This window comes from Rhinopithecus roxellana, chromosome 19 (assembly GCF_007565055.1).
Source record: "Rhinopithecus roxellana isolate Shanxi Qingling chromosome 19, ASM756505v1, whole genome shotgun sequence".
Classification (NCBI taxonomy): Eukaryota; Metazoa; Chordata; class Mammalia; order Primates; family Cercopithecidae; genus Rhinopithecus; species Rhinopithecus roxellana.
In genome coordinates, this window is record NC_044567.1 from 74,037,074 (window position 1) to 74,063,502 (window position 26,429).

General features: G+C 38.0%; 1 protein-coding gene across 2 annotated transcripts in view; it reads right to left on the bottom strand.

Annotated features, from left to right (window-relative positions):
• NSF (N-ethylmaleimide sensitive factor, vesicle fusing ATPase) overlaps positions 1–26,429 on the bottom strand; it is a 166,940-nt gene that overhangs the window by 80,872 nt on the left and 59,639 nt on the right. For both annotated transcript variants that reach the window (XM_030923020.1, XM_010389038.2), the window contains exon 9: positions 4,881–5,080. In XM_030923020.1, the coding sequence (XP_030778880.1) occupies positions 4,881–5,080 (200 nt within the window). The remainder of the gene's footprint in view (positions 1–4,880; positions 5,081–26,429) is intronic.

Genomic DNA, 26,429 nt, shown 5'->3' on the forward strand with positions numbered 1-26,429 from the left:
AAGAAACAGAAAACTGCCAGCATCCTAGGAGCACCTCCTCACAACCCTTCCCAAGCACTCCTCCCTGACCTTTCCCCATAGGTAACCACAATCTGATTTTTATGGTAATTATTCACTTTCCTTTATAGTTTTACCACCCAAGCATGCGTTGTTAAACACTATACTTTAGGTGAGCTCTCTATAAATGGAATCATACAGTATGTGTTCTTTTTAAAATCTGGTTTCTTTTGCTCAATAATGTATTTGTTTCACAACTGTATAGCTGTAGGCTATTTATTTTCATTACTGTCTTGTATTCCATTGCATATTTCTATGATCATTCATCCATTTACTGGATATAAAACTCTAAGTTTTCAGCTCTTTAAAAATGGCCTTTGACTGACTTTTTGATTCCATCATTTCTTTTTTTTTTTTTTTTTTTTTTTTTTGAGACGGAGTCTCGCTCTGTCACCCAGGCTGGAGTGCTGTGGCCGGATCTCAGCTCACTGCAAGCTCCGCCTTCCGGGTTCACGCCATTCTCCTGCCTCAGCCTCCCAGGTAGCTGGGACTACAGGCGCCGCCACCTCGCCCGGCTAGTTTTTTTGTAGTTTTTAGTAGAGACGGGGTTTCACCGTGTTAGCCAGGATGGTCTCGATCTCCTGACCTCGCGATCCGCCCGTCTCGGCCTCCCAAAGTGCTGGGATTACAGGCTTCAGCCACCGCGCCGGGCCTTCCATCATTTCTATTGAGAAGACAGCTACTAGCTAGTTGTTGCTTATTTGAAGGCAATTTTCCTTTGCTCTCTAGCTCCTTTTAAGATTTTTCTTTTGCTTTTGGTTTTCAGCAATTTAACAATGATGCCTATATATGTAGAGTTCTTTGGTACTTCTCCCGCTCAGGGTTCAATTAATTTCTGTAATTTATGGACTAATGTTTTCCATCAGTTTTAGAAAGTTCTAAACCATTTTCTCTTCAAATTCTGGTTTTGATCCATCTTCTTTCTCTTCCCCTTCTGGAACTTCAAATACACGCACCAGACCTTTAAATGGTATTTTCTCTCTCTCTCTCTTACTCTCTCTTAATTCCTTTCATTCTTTGTCTCTGGTTATTTTCATCTTATATCTTTCAGTACACTAATTCTCTCTTCAGATGTGTCTAACCTGCTATTTAAACTCATTCACTTGAGTTAATTTTACTTACTGCTTTTCTCAGTTCTAGAATTTATATTTGTTTGTTTTTACAGTTTCCAGTACTCTGCCAAAAATCTCAGTCTTGTCTTCTATCCCCTTGAATGTGGTAAGTATAATGATTTCAAAAGTCTGTATCTGAGAATTCCAATATCTAGAGGCTGTTTCAACCATCTTTTCTTTTTCTTGATGTTGTTTATCTGTTTCCAGTTGCTTTTGATTACAAGCCAGACATTGCATTTGCAAACTAGAAATAATTTGTGACCTTACATGATACTACTTTCCTCCAGGAAGGATTTACAATTCTGCCAAATGCCTAGGGGCACTAGCAGTTTAGGAACCCTCAATCTAATTTTAGGGACTGACATGATTCAAAGCTGATCTTCAGCCTCAGTGATAGTATGTCTATTCCTGGTTAACCCTTGCTCCTATGGTGTACAGCCCTTCAGGGCCCTGACTCAAAATGAGTTATGTTCATCACGTGTCCCCTCCCTCAGGGGCCATGGGCTCTAATCTCTGCCCCCATTACTCCCACTAGCATGTCAAAAGGGCTGATTAGGTTTTAGCAGCTTCATGCAGAACTGGCTAATACCTCGAGAGGAACAGTGACTCAGTACACTAGAAGGACCTTTGTTCTAGGCCTCCATTTTTCTTCTTTGATACCTTCAAGCAAAACATGTTTAAATATTGTGTTGAGCTTTTCTGATAGTCTTCAGTGGAAAGCATGATTCAAATGACCTAATTTGCCACTACTAGAAGTAGCACTCCCAGACTTTGTCTATATTTTCACCAATTTTATTGCTCATCGTTTCTTGGATCTACTGTTTCCTTCTGGGTTCAACTTCCTTCAGTCTCAGTACATCCTACTTCATAATCTTCCAACAAGCTTCTGCAACTAGTTAATTCTATTATCCTTTGCCTGAAGAAAAAAAGTCTTTATTTCACCCTCATTCCTGAATGAGAATTAAGCTGGGTATTAACTTTTAAGTTGACAGTTATTTTCACTTAGCTCTCTGAAGATATTATTCTACTGTTTTTTGTTCTCTCTGTCATGGAAAAGTTTGCTATCAGCATAATGGATACCCCTTTGTAAGTCATCTCCATGTCTTTCTTTTGTTACTAAGATTTTTTTTTCTTTGGCATTCTCCTATAACAAGTCTAGAAATAAGTTAATTTTCATTTATCCCATATGGACTCATGGTGCTACTGAATCTGAGTATTTGTGTCTTTTATTAATTCTAGAACATGCGCAGTCATTCTCTTTTTGAATAATGTCTCTACACTATTCTATCTGGACTTCTCGTTTTAACTCTGTCATCTCAACTTTCATCTCTTCTATCCCTTTATCTCTCTGTGCTACATTCTGGGTGATCTCTTTAGGTTTATTCTTCTGTTTACCACTTCTCTCTTCAGCTGAAATTTGTAGTCTTATATTAAATTTGGTTGCTGAGTTTTAAATTTTCATGACTACTTTTTCTATTCCTTTCAGCCTAGGTTGTTGGAGTACCCCTTGGGGTTTGCTTATATCTGACAACTTATGCTATCACTAGGCCAGGACTAATTTTTTTTTTTTTTCCTAACATAGGGTCTTGCACTGTCACCCAGGTTAGAGTGTAGACGCACAGTGATAGCTCACTGCAGCCTAGAACTCCTGGGTTCTAGTGACCCTTCCATCTCAGTCTTCCAAGTAGCTGGGACTACAGGCATGAGCCACCGCACCCGAATAATTTTTTAAACTAATTTCTCAGCTTGGGGTTTCAGGCTACATAGGTAGCATATATTTATTCAAATTCTAAACCAGCACGAACAAGGATCCATGGTTTACAATTCCCATGGGAGGCTGGGCGCGGTGGCTCACACCTGTAATCTCAGCACTTTGGGAGGCCAAGGCAGGCAGATCACCTGAGGTTGGGAGTTTGAGACCAGCCTGACCAACATGGAGAAACCCCATCTCTTCTAAAAATGCAAAATTAGCTGGGCATGGTGGCACATGCCTATAATCCCAGCTACTCGGGAGGCTGAGGCAGGAGAATTGCTTGAACTTGGGAGGCGGAGGTTGTGGTGAGTCAAGGTCACACCATTGCACTCCAGCCTGGGCAACATGAGCAAAACTCCACCTCAAAAAAAAAAAAAAGTATTCCCGCAGCAGATTTCCCACCTTCCATTCCAGAACCCAAGCAGTTAAATATTTTTAGTTAATTTCCCTTTGGTGGTGGCAGATATTTTCTAGTCCACGCTTTTCATAGAGACACAACCTGTTTGAAGGTACCAGTTCCTAGTCCACACTGCAAATGGATTCAAGGACTCACTTTCTGTTCCCTAGTGGGTACTAAAACCCAAACCCATACATTATGAAACCAAAAGCTACAGCGCGTATCTTACGACTCTAATTTCCTGGAGATTCAGTTTTCTTTCTGAAGAGTTCAATTATGCATTTAAAATAATTTTAGCTATATTTTACCCAGAACTTTTTAAAGTTTTATTTTGTGTTTAATTGGCACATAATTGTACATATTTAAGGGGTACAGTGTATACCTAGCATTTGAAGGTGTTTATAGAAGGAAGGTTTTCTGGTTACCTAGTCTACTGTATTACTAGAACCAGAAAGCTCATGACATTGTTTTTAAACTTTCTGTCAATGAAAAAAATATGTTAGTATTAGGATATTAATCAGAACAGACAAACAGAACCAGCAGAATGTTCGTGTGAGTGTGTGCATTCTTTATGATAAATCTCTATGAATATGTATGTATGCATACACACCCACATACACATGTCAGCCTCCATAATTGTTTTAGCCAATTCCTTGGGAAAAATCTACAATTTCAGAGGCTGACAAGTCCCAAGATCTGGAGTCAGCAACCTGGAGACCCAGGAGAACACACACACATTATTTAGTTCCAGTCCAAAGGCCTCCAAGCCAGCAAGAGCTGATGTTTCAGTTTGCATCCAAACCAATGTCCCAACTCAGGGCAACCAGGCAAGTCAAAATTCCCTCTTACTTGCAGGAAAGTGAGCATTTTTGTGCTGTTCAGGCCTTAAACTGATTGAATGAGGCCTGCCCACATTAGGGAGGGCAATCTACTTTATTCAGTCTATCAACTCAAATGCTAATTTCATCCAGAAACATCCTCACAGACACAACCAAAATGTTTTACCAAATATTTAGGCACTTTATGTCCTAGTCAAGCTGACGTGTAAAACTAACAGAATTAGTAAACTCTAGTTTAATTTTTAAATAATTTCATTTCTGAGACTCAAATCAAGCTTTCCTTTGAGCTGACAACTCAATCCTGTCACTCTATAACTGAGCAAGATTCAGCACTAAGTAAGATAGCTTTCTGCATGTGAACCTTACACAATACGATTCCATAAGTCTATTTATGGATTTAATTTCCTCTTTTCTTCCAAAGGATAAATGAGCACAAGTCTCTGGAAGCAATATGGAATAAAAGCGTCACCTGAAAATATATTCATGACCTGTTTTTGCAAAACCTCTGGCTTACACAATCACCTACCTTTGTTTATAGGAATATGTGGGTAACAACATCTGCTCATCACGTAAATCTCCCACAGTCCCTGGTGCAGTGCCATATATAACCTAGGTACTAGGTAAATTTATCTGTAAGTTGCTTCAAAATATAAATCAAAGTAACAAGTTTGCCTCCATAACTCTGGGTCTCATTCATTATATAGCGACGATGTTCACATTACCCTCCTTTGCTCCTCTTCAGCATCAGCAAAAAGTTTGCGAATGTTAGCCTCTGATTCTCCCACATATTTGTTAAGGATTTCTGGCCCATTGACCACTTTGGGCTCTCTTGCATTCAACATCTTGCCAATCTGTCGAGCCAAGAGAGTCTTACCACAACCTGGGGGTCCATATAACAGGATGCCTTTAACATGTTTACAACCTAAAAAGGAAAAGAAAACAGTCTTATATCAGCTAACTAGAATCCAAGTAAGACTCTAAAGCAAAGTTTTCTTCCTGCTTCATATGCACTTTAGGAAAAACACAGTGATGCCATCTACATATGTTAATGTCCATAAGCCATGAACAAGAATATACACCCAAAAATCTAGCAACAATTCCCCTAACTGTGCGAATGCTTGAGGGGCAATGCTGCCAGTTAAAGGTCTTTGGGAGAGCACATTCATGCTATCATTTGGGACAAATACTTCTTACTCTGAAAATATTACTTATTTTTGGCTGGGTGTGGTGGCTCACTTGAGCCCAGAAGCATGAAACCAGCCTGGGAAACACATTGTTGACCCTGTCCCTACAAAATAAAACATCTGCCTCGTTTTACGTATAATGATAAATTATATATAATTATTATATATCATATATGTGTACACACACACACACACACACACACACACACACACACACACACCATGGGATACTATTCAGCCATAAAAAAGAACAAATTAACATCTTTTGCTACAACATGGATGGAGCTGGAGGCCATTTTTCTAAGCGAAGTAACTCAAGAATAGAAAATCAAATACCGTATGTTTTCACTTATAAGAGGGAGCTAAGTTATGGGTACACAAAGGCATACAGAGTAATGGACTTTGGAGACTCAGAAGTGGGGAAAGTGAGAGGGAAGTGAGGAATAAAAAACTAATATTGGGTACAATGTACACTATTGGATAATGAGGTGCACTAAAATACCAGACTTCACAACTATATAATTCATCCATGTAACCAAAAACCACTTGTACCCCAAAAGTTATTAAAATTATATAATATCTTTATACTATACCCAAAAAAGCACTCTGTGAAATAATAAATTATTAGATTTCAGTGTCACCTCCTGAGTATGGGTAAAAAGGGAAATTTCTGAAAATGCAATATAAATAGTGTGTCTCTATGGAAAACGGTTTGTCCTCATTTGAAATGGAAGCATTAAAAAGTACATCTTTAAGAAAAAAAAGCACAATACATTTGATGACTCACATAAAATCACAAGATGCAAACAACTCTATCAGAAATTTTAGATTCTGAGGAGGAAGACCCTTTGGGCTGTCAGAATTGGTCTTTACTTCTTTCTTTATGCTGAGAAAAGACTCCTTTTTAAATCCTTGAAAGTAATAAGATCTGTGCCTTTGGTTGAGCATGGAGAGGGAGGGGAAACACTTGATGGCTTACAGTCTTAACCCTTCGCACCACAGAGTAAATCCCTTCCCTAAGAGTCACTGCCCAATAAAATGCTTTTGGCCTTTGACTCACCCTTCAAGTATGAGTGGTAGGGAGATAACAGGAGAAGTCTTGAGCTTCTCCTAGAGGCCAATACCACCAAGCACTACCAGCATCTAAGTTACAGGAATACACTGGATGAGGATGTAGAAGTCTGGCTCCTAATCTTGCCCTCTGAGCCAACTGTTACCATTATGATTTGAAACTATTCATATGTATAAACCATAGCTGGGGCAGGTGGTGGTGGTGAAACATGCATAGAGAGAAGACATTCAGAAAGGAGAAAATGAAGGTTTTCTGAGTACCTACAAAGCACTAGGCCTTCTGATCTCCAACTTCTTGACGTCTACATTTTCTCCAAGTTTATAAACTTCCTCTTAACCATACTGCCTGCCTTCCCTAGTAAGACATGCTTTCTTTGAAGGACTTTTAACTATTTGGCCTTTGCAAATTTATGTTATAACCACCCCATAGTCCCTGAATACAATATAGTTTTATTGCACTACAGGTTGGCCACAGAGCACAGCTGGAGAAAATTACACCTCTGTGCTACTGACAGTTATCTCCAGAATTTCATGCTATCCAGTTTCACTCCTATGCTCACTGCTTTCTCAGTTGTGCATGCCACTCTTTACTTGTCTTTGTTAGCTCATCTCTAATTCTCCTTATTAATTATCCAGCTCTTCACGTTCTTCTCAAGAGCTAACCCCTGCTATGAATTCTTAGAGATAACCTAGGTTCCTATTTCACATATTAAAAAAAAAAAAGAAAGAAAAAAAAAGACTTCACCTCTCTGCTTCTTTATCTATAAATTGATCAGCAGACTCATCCATTCTCAACCTATTCTCGGTTCTCAAAGTAGTCTTCCTTCCTCTCCTCCAAGTTTTTATATTGCAATTCTCTGTTTACATGGCTTCTTCACTATCAAGACTGTAAACTATTCAAGTCCAAGTACGATCTCATTCACCCAGCATAATGTCCAGCACCTACTATGGACTTTAGGAGAGGCTGAATAAGTAAACTGTTGATTCTTTTCCTACAAAACTCAAAGAATATGAAGGACAGAAGACGATTTTCAAAAATTATTTGAAGCTCTTAATTTATGGACTGTGCTTACTTTCATAGTTGAGCTAATTTAAATGCCTAAAAAAACACATTTGCAATGACTGAGACTTTGTAAATTTAACAAAACAAAATAACATAAACACAAGAATCTTAACTTTGCAACTATGCTTCTGTACAAGGAAAATGCTCAAATTAATGTGTTCTGAACTAAATTTACTCAGATATTATAAAATAATTCGCAAAATATACCTTGAAGGTTAAAAGAGAGACAGAATGCATATCCATGCAACTTTTTATATATAATATAGATATGTGAAACAATAGAATATATTTAATATAACATCAACAGGAATGTCATAGAAGCTCTAGTCTGCATTAGAACTATAATTCTTTTAGGATCTCAAATGAGCACATCAAAAATATACACTGACATGTAAAGTCTTTCAAAATCTACTTCCACAAAGGAAGCTGTTGCTTGAATAAGCAGTGGAAATGGGACTTTATTATTACTATTATTATTACAGCCTATTCTGACTTACTAAATAAGCATTGGTCTCTAATTTTAAATGAGTCATAAAAACTCTTTATAAACTAACTCCATTCAACAAAAGGGTACTAAGCTCATGTTTAGACTAGATGCAAAGGTAGGTGTTAGGGATACAAACATGCAAAAGACAGTCCCTACCTGTAGGGCATTTCTGGCTTAGTAGGAAAGACAGAAATAAAAATAGGCTATCTACAATATAATATGATATTATCAGAGATATGTATGAAATGTTTTTGGACTCTAGCCAAGAGATACTGATTCTGCCAAAGTGATGGCAGAAAATTAAGAATGGACTCAGGGGAAGAGCTAACATCCAATGTGGGCCTGGAAGAATGAGTAGGAGATTCACAGGCAATGGAGAGGAAATGCCACCCCAAAGAGAGAGGCTAGAATGATCAAAGGCATAGGGGTACGGACACAGACACTGTTCTCTCGAAATAGCCGGTAGTAACCTGCTGTAGCCAGAGCCTTGGAGGGGAGGAGCGGGCAGTGGCTGAAGACGAGGCTGGCAGGCTCCTAACTGGCAGGCCTTGAAACCATGACCATGAGTTTTTAACCTGTTTCATAGGTGATTAAAACCCCACATTTTTGGGTGAGTTATGTAATCACCCTCAGGTGTAAGTGATAACCATGGAAGGAGCACCAGGAGGTATGTGTTTAAAAGCTAACTCTGTTGGTAGAGTGGAGAAAGAACTAGAGACCAAACAGGCAAACAAGAAGAGGCTAGCTGGGGGAATGTTCTGAACTTTTTTCTGGGGACTCCAACTCACTAGCCGACTTTGGATTCTTGCCAGTTAAGTTTTCATACCCCTCTAAGTCCTTTGGAAGCACAGGAACAAATGGGTCCAGGTGCCTCAGGAGGACAACCTCTGTTCCTGCTGATACCCCAGCTTTCTTCTGAGCTTCTCTGGAATATTAAAGCCTGGATCTGATATTGAGGAGCCTCTGATCTCTGGCTGCTGAACTGACTGCCAAGCTGGACTGACTAATGCTGCTGTTTTATTCTCAATGTCTTACATGCCATCTCACTACTCAGAGATAAGTGCCCTAGGTTAGTGACCTAAATAGCAAAGGGCAGGTATAGAAAGAGAAATCAGTGGACCTGATTTAAATTGTCATTTTCTTTCATTCTATTCCTCTCTTTCCCACAGAACAGACTAATGGATCTCCCCAGGAAAATGCATATGCACAAAAAATTTGCATACAAATTTGAGAGTGTTCTTTAATCGTTCGAGGTCCATCCATGGAATCCAAATTAGAAACTCCTGAATGTATTACTGAAATAATCCAGACAAAAGACAATAAACGGAAAGAGGCAAGAGTCACAGGAAATAGTAGGAAGAGAAAAGAAGATGCGGGAAATACTCATCAAAGCTTAGACACCAAATGGAAACCAGAGAATGAAGAGGAGTCAAGGATGACCTTAAGGCATCTAGCATGGGTACATGGATAAAATGATGGTAACCTCAGCGATACCAAGGAATAGCAAGAGGAAGAGGAATCAGTTTGGAGAGCACAGGAAATCATTACTTGGTTTTGGCTATAAGGCATTTAAGATTTAGGCAGTAATGCCCATTAAAAATACTGGTGAAGGCTCAGAGAAGACATCAAAACTACTGCTTCAATATTTTTGAATGCCTGCCCTGGGTACATGAAAAGCTGTGAAAAGTTTTAAGCACAAGAATGTGACAACAGAGATAAATGCTGTAGTGATAGAGGATGAGGCCTGGAAAGAGACCACTAGGTTTAGAATTCAGGAAATACATGCCGATCTAGGCCAGAGGGTCTTCAATCAGGGTCAGAGCATTTGGGGTTGAGGTCCCTTCCTTTCACTCAGAAGAAAACTAAGTAGCATAAGCAGGTATGGAGACCACACTTTCAGGAACTTTGGCAACAGGGGAGGAATGGAGAGGGGGAGCTTGATAAAGACAACTCTCCTTCTGAGAACAGTTAAATAAAGGGAAGAGGAAGAAGAAAGCTGAGGTTATTTCTGTTGGGTTCTGTTGCCTATGTGAAGCAGGACCTAGATCATCAACAAAATGAGGGATGAAGAGAGGATACTGGGAAACATGGTAAAGGTTTGGAAAGTACATGGGAAGTTGGGAAAATGTGTCTGAGCAGACGAATGCTGTTACATAAGTGAACTCAGCATATGAGATGCAGGTCATCAAGGGACCATCCTTTGTTGTATTTACATAAGCAATTCACAGTATTAGGTAGGGTATAGATTCTTATTCAGTTCTACAAATACAATTTCATCTAAGCTGGCATACAAATGTTGACCTTTTGGTTTCACCTATCTCTTTTTTTTCAAATCTGAATTTTAAAGGTTAGCAATATGAGGTAAATAACAGGATTAAATGAATGTAATGTGCAGTCAACATATTTATAGCTCCATTCTATTATCTAATTTTCCCAGCAAAAGTATAAGGTAAAAACTATCACATGCCTGTTTTCAAGATTTTTTTCCTCCCTTTTCCACAAAGTTTGAGGCCTTAACCTTCATTTCTAAGTGATTCCCATCTTTTCTCCTTCGTCTATAACTTAAGTAAGAACTAAGGTGGGCTAAGGGTATAATCAAACACAGTTCCAAAGCATTTCTTCTCTTAATATCCTATGTCCAAGTACTTTTTTAGAGACAGGGTTTCGCTCTGTCACTGAGGCTGGAGTTCAGTGGTGTGACACAGCTCACTATAACCTGGAACTCCTGGGCTCAAGCGATCCTTCCAACTCAGCCTCCCGAGTAGATGTGACAAGCGCATGTCAGCAAGCCTGGCTCAATTTCCTGTATCCAGGTATTTTACTGCTTGTTTTACTAATTGCTCCTGTTAATCATTTTCTAAAAAATACCTACTTTTTATTTGGATGAGGCACAAATGTAGTAACAACTCTTGGTTATAATAAGAGAAAAGAAGGTGGTAGTAAAGAGCATAATCTCAAATGGCCAAAAATCAATTTATATATATGGTTTTGGAATTTAAGTTGCTAATTATATTGAATATAGGAGTAACTGAAGTTCTAGGACATCACAATCTTTCTCTCATTCAACCAATGATACATCTTGTGGTGGGAAGATGAGGAAGATGAAGAAGTTCTCTTCTGTTTGCCTCTATTTTCTCCGTGAAGTAAAGATTCCAGGTCATCAGCTGCTGGTAAGGATGGAAGAAGTGGTGCTTGGGGGTTGAGCTGAATAGAGAAGAAGAACTAGTCATCTCAGAGAATAGGAGAATAAATGGATTAAACTAGGGAAATATAGACGGAATACCAGGAATACCTGTTCCAAGAAATACTGAGGGTTCACTTGAGATTTGGTTCATAAATTTAAAATGAGATCAGACACCATGGCTTTGTGTTTTTCTAAAGCCATGCTTAACAGCGAGAGTTCTGGCATAGAGTAGGCAGGTAGGTGAGAAACACATGGGACTTTGACACATACAGAAGACGAGGAGCAAGGCTGCTAAGGGTATATGCAAAGAGGATATATGTGATAGACCATGGAGGCTAAACTGGGGAAAGAGGAAAGAGAGGACAAAAAGATTGGGAAGTGATAGAGTAAATTATACTGGAGGTCCCAGTGGGGTCCAAGTTGCTGGAGTTGGGAACAGGAGAAATGCTAGGAAATGCAAACAAAGTCTTGTGTATAACCGAAGAGTGAGTGTTTGAGGTGGACTTAAGGAAAAAGTTAATGAAAATAAGGAGGTTGAAATCAGAAAATAAATCAGGTGAAAAATCTCTAAAGAGCTTTAAAAATTACTAAGAGTCCCACTTTTCTAGTCAGTGGTTCTCAAACTTAGATTTCACAAATAGCAAAAGAACTTTTTTCTTTTTTCTTTTTAAACTGGAGAGCAGTGCTGTCATTGGCTTGTTTTAGTTTTAGTTGTGCAAGGTAAAGATTTCTTAAAAAAAAAAAAAAGAAAATCAAACCTGACATCGTCTATCACCACCATTTCATATAAAAAGTACATTTTAATACTGAAAGGCAGAACAGACACAATCTCAGACTAAAGGACAGTGTTTTGTGTTAAATAAACTCAGTTTTATGTGTAGTGTTAAAAGTGAGGGCTCTGCAGTCAGTTTGCCTGGATTCAAATCCTGGTTCTTCCACTAACTAGCTGGAAATAATAATAGTAACTACTTCAGGAAGTTATTATAATTAAGTATCATGCACATAAAGCACTTAGCATATGTTATGGTGGATAGTAAGAGCTCGTAAATATTGGCTATTAATTAATAATAGCTTATTTCTCTCACCTTGCTACAGATGAGTGATGAAATGAAATTAGACTCCCAACTGGTGACAATTAGATCACAATTAGGTAACCAAAAAACTTCCAAACAAATGACTATTTTACTTACCAAATTACTTCTGAGACTGACAATTGTGACCATCTGCTCCTTAAAACTTTATCCACCATAATTGTCACTTGAACTTTGCAAATTATCGTACCCATTCCATTGATGAACTTCAAGCTCCAAATTAACATAGTAGTAAATGAGTTGGACTATAGCAGTTTCACAAGCATTACTAGTGTTTTGGTAAGTCAAGATTATCTGTAGCTATAGCCTCTCTTCCAGCTGGACTACTATCAGAGTCAATCTCGCCTGCTTCTACACAATGGAATATGATTCAGCCATAAAAACAATGAAATCATGTTATTTGCAGCTACATGGATGGAAGTGGAGGTCATTATCTTACATGAAATAAGCCAGACACAAAAATACAAAAATCAGATGTTCTTATTTATATGTAGGAGGTAAAAAATTTGAACACATGGAGGTAGAGAGTGGAAAAGTAGACAACAGAGACTGGGGAGGGTGACTGGGAAGGAGGGGAGGCTAAGAAAAAGTAGGCTAAAGGTACAGACGTACAGTAAGATAGGAGGAATAAATTCAATGTTTGATAGCAGGGTAGGATGACTATATTTAATAAGAATATATTGTACTTGGGTGACAGGTCCCTTGAATACCATGACTCGATCACTACATATTATATACATGTAAAAAATTCTCATGTATCCCATAAATTTGCACAAAATTAAAAAAAAGTTTTTAAATCCTGCCTTCCTTTCTTACGCCTCAAACAGTTCATTCATACTGATTTCTCAAGCTTTCTAAGCTCACTTAAGAGTCAACATGTACCCATCCATAGAAGCCAAACTACCATGATTATCAGTTCTACATGTGTACAGCCCTTGACCTTTTCTCCCGCCTCCTCTATCACGATAAGTATATTTATTTTCCAAAGTTCCCCTTTATCCCCCCAATTGCAACTACTCTCATCGTCCCTAACTGCCAGACATCGGAAAGCGGTCACTGCCCTTTCTTGGGGAGCACACACCCTGTTCTGTGGGCATTCACCTGGGATGAGCTGATTCTAGTGAAAGGAACTGGGACTATTTCTGGGTACTTCATCCAAAAGTGTTTTGGCAATGCTAGATTAACATAGCCCATCCTCCATGCTTTGCCTCTTAGTTTGAGGTGGATTAGTATTACCTGCATATTCTTTCTCACCTTATTTCTAGCTACAACTCTCAGTTAAATCAGCAATCCTCCAACAATATACAAAGTTTGAATACTGTTTGAGCCACAGGTGTTGACATCCAGTGATTATAATAGTACAAATTTTGGTGGGGAGAACTTCAATAGGCTTTAAGTTGTGTGCTACAAATAGCTGAAAGTGATTTCTGATCTAAAAGTCAAAATAGGACTGTATCCACTATGATAGGTATATCCAGCCCCACTGATGAAAATGATTCATAAAAATACTTATATCTTATATATAAATTGTAAAAGCTCAATAAAAATACATAGCCTTACTTCTGAAACACGAGAAATAAACAGCAATGTTTACTGTTTACAGTCTTTCGAAACATCTGAAAAAAGTGACAAATTTGTACTTGTTAAGCTCTTCTATTTTACAAAGCAGTACATTTTCTTCATTTTTTCTGGATGTTATCAGAGGTAAGCTGCGTTGAGGAAAAACTGTCAAGTCAGCTTTGAGGTATTCAAAGGGAGAAAAAACTATAGCAAACACTAATTTTATACAAGAGTAATAAGCAGGATGATAATAAATTAGAAGTGGTCTCTGTCAAATTAGCATTAAGAGTGTTTAGTTCATTTTGGGGGCAACATGATCTATGAAGAGAGAAAGAAGTGTGAAGTGGGTTTTGAACAATGACTGATGTTTAAAGAGGAATCCCAAGTGGCTTCCAGTACAAATGCAGACAGATTAGCCATGTTTGCCAAAGAGGGAGGCTATCAAAAGACTAGTGGCAAGTCAGGACATATTTGATAGTCTTACAAGCTTCTCTGTGCAGTTGTGCAAACCAGATTTGAGTGCTCAATTTTAAATAGTGCATGCCCTTGTAGAAAATATAATCACAAATTAATATTTGATCTTTTAAATATAATCACAATTATTATTATTATTATTATTATTATTATTTTGAGATAGAGTCTTGCTCAGGCTGGAGTGCAATGGCGCAATCTCGGCTCACTGAAACCTCCGTCTCCCAGGTTCCAGCAATTCTCCTGCCTGAGCCTCCTGAGTAGCTGGGATTACAGGTGCGTGCCACCATGCCCAGCTAATTTTTGTATTTTTAGTAGAGATGGGGTTTCACCATGTTGGCCAGGCTAGTCTTGAACTCCTGACCTCAGGTGATTCACCTGTCTCAGCCTCTCAAAGTGCTGGGATTACAGGCGTGAACCACTGCGCCTGCCCACAAATTAATATATGATCATTTAAGTTTCCATAATTTCAACTTCTCTTATGGCTCTGTTGAAAACTGTAAATTGGAACTAGAGCCATGAGTATTTTCTTAGTTCTACCTGACTTACCATTTCAGTAGTACAATACGATTATTTAATCTAACAGCATGACTTTCATCAGCTCACTATATAGGAGGGCCTCTTGTTTATTTCAAAAATCTTTTTTTTTTTGAGACAGGGTCTCACTCTGTTGCCCAGGCTCTGGAGGGCAGTGGCACTATCACAGTTTGCTGCAATCTCCACTTCCCAGGGTCAAGCCATCCTGCCGCCTCAGGCTCCTGAGTAGCTGGGATCACAGGTGCACGCCACCATGCCCAGCTAATTTTGTATTTTTTGTAGAGATGGGGTTCCACCATGTTGCCCAGGCTGGTCTCAAACTCCTCGGCTCAAGGGATCAGCCTCCTCGACCTCCAAAGTGCTGGGATTAGAGGTGTGAGCCACTATGCCCGGCCTTAAGACTGTCAATCAACATCTAAAATAGGTTATCATCTACACTTGTTTATCTGTGCACTTAACAAATCTTTAAGAAATGGAAATACTTAAGACCAAGACTACTACTCCTGATACCATCTAGGCAGTCAGGTCTTTGACCATCCATTTTCGCGGCACTGTTCTGTCTGGTAGAGACTTGCTGTTGACACCAACTTCAAAATGCCAAGGGCACTCTGAGTTTTGCTATGATAGTGAAAACAGCCTAATTCCTGAGCACTAAGCAGATGTGCAAGCTGTCTACCATCTGACTGGTCTATATCCAAATCAGTCAACTTAGATTTAATATAGATTTTCTTATTAGATAGCCTAGAACTAAAGATGAGATGTGCGTAGCAATGCTCCAAACTAATCTTTGCTGACACCCCCACCCTTTTACACTCCCTCATAGGGTGTTGCCTGGTATTTCATGAATTCTTGATGACAAAGATCATGCTTCTTCTATAGCAGGTCTGCATTGCTGCCAACTGGCAGCATGTATGCTTACTTGTTTCAGAATTTTATAGTTTTTCCTTTCTTTGTTTTTTTCCTTCTGTCCCTTATAGCTTTTAACTCCTTTTATGTGCTGTTCTATTGAGCCCCTACTTCAGCCTAGCAAATATCTTCCCTAGCAGACTATTTCTTCTTTACCTACACCTGGAATTTCTACTTACTCTTAACAGTTCATGTTCTTCTGTCCCCAGAAATCACCTCCTTTATTAATGCCACCTAATTCTGATCATATCTTTGGGCTCAATCCTTCAGTACTTAGAGTAGCAGCTGTCAAACTTCAATATGCACCAGTGTCCAATGTAGCCTGTTAAAATGCAGATTTCCAGACATCACTCCTAGAAATTTGAATTAATTAAATCTGGAGTGAAACTTAATATTTAACAAGGGCCCTAGGTAACTCTAACGTAGGCCAGAGGACATACTTTGAAAAACATCATTCACAGTTACAACTGACACTACATTACATTATTTTCTAAGAGTTCTTAGCTTATTTTTTTTTTTTAGTGTATATGTTCTATAGCCTCAATTAAATCATAAGCTGATAATGACACACTGACAAGTTGTAGCTATAGAAGAGAAAAGAGCTATTCTAATAAGATAAAAGTTATCAAGAATAGATGTTCTCCATACTTGAGTACAGCTGGGGGAGATATAGTTTTGTGAGAGATGACTTGAAATTTCATTCATTAATAAATTAAATAAGCATTAAGATAGAATGTGGATGTCAAAAACGTTAGCACAATTTCGGCCTACATTAAAAGACTAATGTTTTAAATAAAGAATAAATAGTTCTGATCTATTTTACAACAGAGACCACATTTGCAGTGCTCCACTAAATTCTAGGTTTCACAGCTTAACGTTAATATACACAAATGTTAAAGTTCACAGAAATGTGAATAGGATGGTAAAGGGCTAAAAAGACTGGCTGGAAAAAACCAACCAAGCTTAGGAGAATTAGCTTAGAGAAAAGAGGAATCTGCAGGGAGGTCTGGACAATAGCTTTCTTCATACCTAAAGAGTTTTCATAAAGAAGTAGGATCATGCTCATTCTGTGTAGTTTCAGGGGAAGAACCAGAGCTTGTAGGAGAAGATGAAAGCAAATGCATCTTACCTTAACATAAGGAAGACTAAACTTAAACCTATAGTTGTCCAAAAGAGGAATGTAGCCTTAGGAGAGAGTGAGATTCCTGTCACTGGACAAACTTAAGCTTAGCCTAAGGAAACTGGCAGAGCTTACTCAGCAGAAATACAGAAGAGGGCCAGACATGAGTAATCCCAGCACTTTGGGAGGATGAGGCAGGTGGATCACCTGATGTCAGGAGTTCGAGATCAGCCTGGGCAACATGGTGAAACCTCGTCTCTATTAAAAATACAAAATTAGCTGGGCGTGGTGGCGCACACCTGTAATCCCAGCTACTTGGGAGGCTGAGGCAGGAGAATCTCTTGAACCAGGGGGGCAGAGGTTGCGGTGAGCCAAGATCGCACCACTGCACTCCAGCCTGGGCAATAGAGTGAGACTCCATCTCAGTAATAATAATAAATAGAAAGAAACGTAGAAGAGATTCAAATAAAAAACAGGTATGTGAACTAGATGGCTAAGATCCTTTGCAATACTGAGCTGCTGTGATTCCTTTGATGATCTCTGATAGAATCTGGTAGTTTTGTAGAGTAAGCTTTGAAATAAATATTCCAGTATAGAAAGGAAGAAGAGTAAAGGCAAGGAAAATAATAAACAGGTTACTGCTGTAGTGCAAGGGTAACTGACTAAAGCAATGAAAAAGAAAAAAGCAAATGATTTAAAAAATGCAGAAAAAAATTTAGGAGTATTCAATAATAAATTTGACAAATGCATGAAAAACAAAGAAAAAGGGGGATAGATGAATCATGACTCCACAGACCTAAAAAAAGGTAACTGGGAAGGGATAACTACTTGTGGAACAAGAAAGAATGTAACAAAGTTTTAAACATTTCAAGAATTCATTTCAGTAAAAATTCTTATGGGGGATGGTGAAAGCATCTGAAGATATATGGTAAAGGTCATCTAAAAATGATCACTAAATGCTTGGATAAAAGAAATTAATAAATTTAACGAAATACTGTCTTTCGGAAATGGGATTATTAGACCTCCTCTTTTACAGATCTGGGCTTGTGGACTGAGGGAGGAGGAAGGCAAAGGAAGTGTAGGAAGGAATAAAGGGCTCTATGCCATGTGTTTGTAGTTAGGCAAGATCACCTGCATGTTTGTGCATTTTATTTTACTTTACTGTGCACACAGTGTATACACATGGTCCCCGACTTAGACTGGTTTGACTTAACAATTTATTTTACTTTCTGATGGTATAAAAGCAATATGCATTTGGTAATGCTCTTCGATTTATAATCAGTTACAACAAGATAAACCCATAGTCAACAGAAAATATTGTAAGTCAAAAATGCACTCTCAACTTAGGATATTTTCAACTTATGATGGGTTTGCTGAGACATAACCCATTGAGGGTTATCTGTACAATGGACAAGCAAGTTCTAATTTTACATCTTGTTGTCTAGATGATAAAGAGGTTGCTAATGTTTGACAAAAGAGATGATGAACTAAATCATCTTACATACTTTTCTTGTATGCCCGAAAACTTCACAGGTAAGACTATCTTCTGAACACAACTTTTGGAATGCTGATGTTGTCCATTGGGCTGATAATGATAAGAAGGAAGTGAGAAGGGGAAGTGTACTTGGCTATAATGTTCATATTTAGAAGATACTTTCAGATTATAGCCTTTGTTATATGCACACAATTTAATCAATGCTATCACTACACAATAGACATTTGAAACATGTAGTCTTCACAAAATAACATATTTTAAATAAGTTTATGTCAATTAACAGGAATGACTGTCTTTAGAATGGAACTGTTAAACTTTATCTCTTTGAGCTACATATTGTTTGCTCACTGGGTGGTAAAGGAGGTGGGAGAGACAGGAAGTGACAGGGAAGAGTTCTGTGCCAGTGTGTTTTGAGATAAATGCAGATTATCTACTTGTTGTTCTGCAAGTGCATGTACTTATTATTGTTGTGTATGTAAAGGACAAACAAGGCCCCAATGCTGAGAGGTGCCCAAAGTATGCTGAAAGTTGAAGCAGTAAAATGATTCTTTGATAAATGTCCTTTTGTTAGAGTTTTCAGGAAGACTCGTTGTCTGGGAGTGACTTGTTAACCCATCTCGTAGAGCTATACACATTTCTGTACTTATTCATTGAGCTGGAGAAGGAAGAAGAAAGGCAAAAGGAAGGTTCTTTGCAAGTATGTTCATATCTAGAGGATAGTTTCATATTGTAGCCACAGTTCTAGAAGTGATTTTTTGGTAAAGTGCCTGTGTTTTATCAGTCCTTACTTTCTAGATGTTATGAGGTGACAATGCATAAAAGTAGAGCTAGTAAATTAACTAATTAGTAAATTAATTTCATCAGAAAAGAAGCATCTTGGAAATGGCAATGTTAAACCACCTATGAGCAGTATATATCAGTACGTACTAGATTGCTAAGGAAGGGGCAGAAAGGTAAGGGAAGAGATATATAGAGAGAGATATGTCCATATTTACGATCTGATTATATTCACTGACATATGTATGCTTTTTTCTTGGTATACTTTGTGAATATGACATGAATTGTTAAATAATTAAGTAGAAACATCACTTCTGCTAATACAGTGCAGATCTCATACTGAACTGTCTAAGAAGCCTTATACTTACTTGACTGCTTTATGTCTCATTTTATATTGGGCATTAAGTGAACACAGTATTTAACTATAAACCTGCCAATATGCATTTCCAGAGATCTGTTGCCATTTTGTCTTTTAAGATATTTTTGTCCCCACAAAAGGTAAGAAAATGTATTGTGAGTATTTACCAATGTCTGAGTCCCAAAGCCCTGAATATTTTGATACTTAAGTACTCATGATATGCAAGAAAGCATGGCACATACTATATAAGTGTAATCATGTAAAAAGGTATACTCAGTTATGTATATATGTATACACACACAAGGACTGGAAAGATACATCAGAATATAAACTGTTTCTGCTATGGATGACTTTTTAGTTACTTGCCTATTGTGTTTTTCAGTTTTCTATAATGAACATATTAACCTCTAAAGGTTGAAAAATATGTTATATTAAAAAGAAACAAATAAACAAAAAATGCATATAAGATCCAAGAAGTTACAGATTAAGGCCAGAATTGCAGATATGGGAAGGGCTGTACTACATGTTTTAATATGTTCTCTTATGTAATCGATTATAAAACTATGAAAGAGGGTATTATTTTTACCCTCTTTTTAGGGAAGAGGTACTGAGGCTTACAGTGGTAAAGTGACCTTCCCCTGGTAAGGAGAAGACACATCTGGTAAGTGGCAGACTTGGAATTTGAGTATCAATTGGCCTGACAAAACTAAAACCCCAAGAGAGCTCAGCTATTGACAGTGCTGTGTCTCAGCTTTGGGCCTGACACTCACATTCAGTGTACTTGAGAGACAGCCTGGAAATCTGTATTTTTTTTTAACATTAAAAATTCTGGGCCGGGGGCAGTGGCTCATGCCTGTAATACCAGCACTTTGGGAGGCCGAGGTGGGTGGATCGCTTGAGGTCAGGAGTTCAAGACCAGCTTGGCTAACATGGTGAAACCCTGTCTCTACTAAAAATATAAAAATTAGCCAGGCATGGTGGTGTGTGCCTGTAATCCCAACTACTCGGGAGGCTGAGGCACAAGAATTGCTTGAATCCGGGAGGCATAGGGTGCAGTCAGCCGAGATCGCACCACTGCACTCCAGCCTGGGTAACAGAGCAAAACCTAAAAAAAAAAAAAAAATTCTGATACACACCAAAGACTGAGAACCACTGTGTTACTGAATAGGAAAGACCCCACCTTGCCAAAACAAAATCAAACTGAAGAAATGTGGTGAGCTCTTCAAAGTGAGAACAAACAATGCTCAATAGAAGGCTAGGCTCTGCTGTTACATACTGGGGAACAAGTATCACTCTCAACTTCCACAGATATGTACTGAGTCTCTATTATATACCCAAGAACTATGCTAAGCCAAGTTCTTTCAGGAGATGAGTAAGATAACCTCTGTAACAAACAGCTCAATATTAAAAATCAAAGATACAACTATACAGAACGGACATTTAAAAAGGGCTATGAGAAGCCAAAAAGTAAAACAATGACTTCTATTAGGAGGATGTAAGTATGACAGATCTTCCAAAGGCAATCAAGCTGAAACTGGAAGCAGATACAAGGCACCTTCCCTGCAGAACCTATGTACAGACCTTTATATTTCACGGAAACGACACTCATAAGGTGACTATTCTGAAAAAGCTTCTATTTCTAGTCCATCTTTCCATTTTTATAATGAGGAAACTAAGACCCAAAAGTCACAGTCATTCAATGACAAATCCAAAACTAGACTCCAAGTCTCTTGAAACCTTGTCTATTAGTTTCTCATGAAGCCATTGTATTTTTTATATTTCTATTTCTCTTCCAGAGTACCTGCTTAGTGAGTGCTTTGATCTCCCTAACATTTGACTTTTCAAAAAGGAAGTCTAAATTTGGCAGTGCATGTCAAAAACGTTTACACTTGTGAATGCTTTTTGATTCAGCAATTCTACTTCTAGGAATGTATCTTAAAGAAATATGAATGTGTAGAAATATTTAGTTTCTAAGGTGCTTGTTATACACAGTGCATAACAGTAAAACTGAATACAATTTACATGTCTAACTAGAGGGGATTGATGAAATAAACCACAGCATTATCATTCTACAAAATAATGTTATAGAAGAATATTCAAGAAAAACTGTTAACTCACTGAGTGGGGAGAAAACCAGTTATAAAACAACAAAATGCTCTTTTTTTTTTTTTTTTTTTGGCTCTATGTATATACAGCAAAAACTAGCTGGATGATATACTCCAGAATATTAATGGTACTTTTTCAGGGTTTTTTTTTTTTTTTCACCGATTGTTTTATTCTTTTTATTCATCTACATTTTTGAAATTTTCTATAATAAACATGCATTACTACGACTATAAGAACTAATAAAAGTTTTTTTCATAAACATAGATCTAAGAGTCCCTCTAAAACCTGTGGAGATGACCAGGTGAAAAACAAAGATATTTTTCTTGGATCTCTGGGGCCCACTGGGGAAGCTGCAATAATTTAAAGGCAGTAAGGAGCTTTCTGAATCTAATTCACGCTCCAGAAAACAGTGAAGCTTATTTTGGAGACTGGGAAGTATAGTTTCATATCCAAGTTATGAAATCCAGAATTAAAAAGCCCAACAAGAAATCAAACTGTTTTAAGTGGCTGAATCATGAAGCCTAAAGGGCACTAGACTAGGCAACCTGGATTCCAGTCCCAGGAGACAAGTAGTGACTTTAGCCTAAGTAAGTTGCCTTATTCTTCTGAGGTCCCAGTGTCCTCATCTACAAAATAAGAATGACACAGGTAAGATCAGCATGTCTCAAACTGGTGTTCCTTGGAAACATAAACAGGTCTGTCCTTATGTAAGTATGTTAAATTTAAGTAAATTTGGTAAATGTTACACTAGATTATTCCTTAGGTCTCTGATACAAATATATAGTTACCTTAGTGCATTTAAATCTGTATCTACAGATACACTGTCTACTTTTGATTTTCTCGTAATAGAGAGGAATACTAGATAATATGAAATAGATGACAATCATCCTAAGAAAAATTCATACCTTGACAGGAGCAACTGAAAACAGAAAGCAAAGGGTTTAATAATAGCAAGAGGGGCAAAAATAGCATTCAAGTAAGATAATAAAAGTCATAAATTTAAACAATGTCTTTCGGTCTGTTTTGTCTCTCCTTCCAAATGATCTTTCTCTTCAAATTCTTTTATGCGTTGCTAAAATATTGTAAGTTCAACTCATTCCTTTTTTTAAAAAAAGATTCATTTCTAGATAACATGAAAAAAAAAGGGTTCGATCTTTTGACTGTGGCAATACACTATCATCTGCCTATCCTTGGGCTGACACAGTCTCCCACCTGGAGCCATTACTACTTATAAGACAAATCCAAATTTTGAAGAGCTGAGTTCTATTTCATTTAGTATCACCTATGGTCATACTGCAATAGCCAGATAAAGATCAGACCACAGAGAATTTGTAACTCATTTAAGTGAGTCTTCCCCATCTCCCTTTCTCTAAGCTGATCACAGCCACAATTGGCTCCCTCAATAGTCACAGAGGAAGCCAAAGTAATCAGGTAACAGATACAAAAGCAAAAAGTAACAACAAAGAGAAGTTTTACAGAAAGAGAAGTCTAGTAACACAGGAAAGTGTAAGGCAAAGGGGTAATTGTGAACCAACATGGAAATGTCCCTGGAATGCACTAATAACCTTCAATGTGAATAATTCTCCTGTGTATATTTGAAATTTGACTGGATATATCTAATGTGTGGATTAGCAGCATACTATTTATAGGTTTATCCTAGAGTAACTAGTCATTACGAAAAGGTGCTTAAGTCTTGCTAAGATTTCTCCCTCATGATGGGTTTCTAGATATATTTTAAAATCAAAGCACTTTAAAAAACTTATACCATCGAGGATAAATTCAAGCAAATACCTGAGCAAATAGCACAGACGTTCAAGCTACAGACATGTGCATCTTTATAAGTTTGCAGTCACTCAAGTAAAAATAGGATTTGTAAGAAAAGGATTCAAACTGGTACTTGCTCTGGTAATACAGTAAAAGATACTGTATTAAAGCCAGAGGTGTTGGTGAAGAAGTCAAAGCCACAAATAAATCTTTGAATATCTAATACAGTACCCATAATAATTTTCAATGTCTAATTTTGCACTATGAGTAAAATGGTACATGGAAGGGATTTACTGCTGTCTTCTGTAACTTCCTTTACAAACCTGAAATAACACTATGTTAATTCTTTAAAAAGCAAAAAAGTGAAGCCCAAGTTTCTTACAGGTTCTTTTTTTTAAAAAGTATGAACATACTAAACATATTAAAGGTAGACTGCTCCAAGAAACAAATCATATGGAATTCCAAGGCAAGTCTTATTTGAATCATGGCAGAAGTACTCTCAAATAATAACGTTTCAGTCCTGGGTAGCTTTTTACTAGCATTATTGTTAAGATTCTAATTCTTCCCTTCTTCTGACATCCCATTCTCTATTGTGTCTACCAAGATAGCTGTTGTTTTTCCAAGTTAGTGTATCACATATAAGGAACTGACAAGATTTATAGAGGTGATAGAAAATTTATCAGCTCCTCTCCGATGGAATGTGATAAAAAGTAAATATAAATCAGCCAAAGTATGACTTCACAAATAAAGAGAAAATACTTCTAAGTGTCCCCTTGACTACCTTATCAACAAACACTGTTCAAAATGGGTAATTATAAAACAGCATAGGAGGCAAATCTCAGGTATCAACTATTTTCAACAGCAACAAAATTTAAGATAAGAAGAAAACACATCTTCACATTAGATTAAAGTGATTGGGCTATAAATTTTTACCTTTTACAGAGCTCCAAAAGTGCCTCTTGGCAATATAATCATACCAAATAACTATCATCCATGGAGTGTTTGACAGTCAGCCAGGTACTGTGTTAGAAAACTTATACACACATTAATGTTACCTACCAATAAATAATTTTTCAGGCAAGGATACCAAGGCTCAGGAAGCTTAGTGCCCAGGGCCCTGCTGCATTGAGAAGCCTAGGGCCATACAAGTGAGTAGAAAGGACACGCAATGCCAACTTTGTTCTGGTGTGTGCCTAGGAGCCTTCTTCCTGCTGAGAAAGAGATGCTAACTTACCATGACAGGACTTGTGTGGATGCAGATTTGCTAATACTATTTAACTTTTTAAAAAACAAAATGTTATCTGTGTGTTTTATCACAGAAAAAAAACCCAAGACACACTATTAGGTTGGAAAAAAAAAAAAAAAAAAGTCAGGCACAGTGGCTGATGCCTGTTATCCCAGCATTTTGGGAGGCTGAGGAGGGAGGACTGCTTGAGGCCAGGAGTTCGAGACCAGCCTGGACAACATAGTGAGACCCCAATTCTACACACGCACACGCGTGCACGCGCACACATACACACATACACAAATTAGCTGGGTTTAGTCCCCACTACTTGGCAGGCTGAGGTAGGAGGACTGCTTGAGCCCAGGAGTGCGAGGCTGCAATGGGGTATGATTGCATCACTGCACTCCAGCCTGGGCAACGGAGCAAGATCCTGTCTCAATAAATGAATGAATGAATTGATTATACATTATTATATAAATACTTACAAAAGGGTTTGAAAAATTCATACCAATCTCTTCACAGTGACTACCTCTAAGAGAGGGAGTAAAACTGGAGTGGGTAGAATGAATGGAGATTTCACTTTTTACTCTATCTGTGCTGTTTTATGAGGATGCATTATTTTTATAATGTGTTTCTACTTAAAAATAGAAAATACATGCGTGCATTCATGTGCACACAAACTCACACAGACACAATATTGACCTGATGCCCTTAAATGTGAATACTCCTGTTACAGTGCCCTTACATAAGAATGGCAGTTCCCAATGAAGCAAATGGTAGCTCACAAGTACCCAAAAAAATACTCTTCCCCTTCTTATTTCTGGAGCTTAGTTCCATTTGGGACCAATCCAAGAGGTCTTTCCTAAATTCAGAATCTAAGAGGATCTACATGGATTTAGTAATGAATTATAAACATCATACCTGCTTTGACTTTTAAAAGACATGGTTCAGTCTTGCTCTTTAAATGCATCTGTTGCTTCTCCATGTGGCCTACTTTGCTAATCTGGTTCACAATGTGCTTTATGTTTTACACAGTACTGCTTTGGGATGTGCAAATACAGTGTTATTCCCAAATAGACTGTAAGCGTCATGAGGGCAGGGCTTTGGTCAAACTAAGTGTGCTATTTAATTAATCAAGATTAATCAAGTTCCTGGCATTTATTCATTTCCTGAAAACTTACAAGCCAGACACCATGCTGGGAGGAGAAAATACACCAGTGACCAAAATAAACAAGGCCTATTCCTTACTGAAAGTATATATATTAGGTTTGTGAGGGCAGGGACATGGACGGAGAACTTGGAATACAGACATGTAATAAGCAATTATAATATGCTTATTACATACAAATAAACATACATACAAATATAATAATACGCATTATGTAATAATGCATAAAATAACATGGAGCTATTGGAACACACAGGAGGAAGACTAAAGCCTACTCATTCTAGAAACAGTGAGATCAAAGCTTTGGCCTGAAGAGTGAACAAGAATTGGATGAAAAGATGGTTGGGGGCCGGGCGCGGTGGCTCAAGCCTGTAATCCCAGCACTTTGGGAGGCCGAGACGGGCGGATCACGAGGTCAGGAGATCGAGACCATCCTGGTTAACACGGTGAAACCCCGTCTCTACTAAAAAATACAAAAATCTAGCCGGGCGAGGTGGCGGGCACCTGTAGTCCCAGCTACTCGGGAGGCTGAGGCAGGAGAATGGTGTAAACCCGGGAGGCGGAGCTTGCAGTGAGCTGAGATCTGGCCACTGCACTCCAGCCCGAGCAACAGAACGAGACTCCGTCTCAAAAAAAAAAAAAGAAAGAAAAGATGGTTGGGGAAAAAAAAACACAAAAAAACAACCCTAGGATCCCTAGGATAT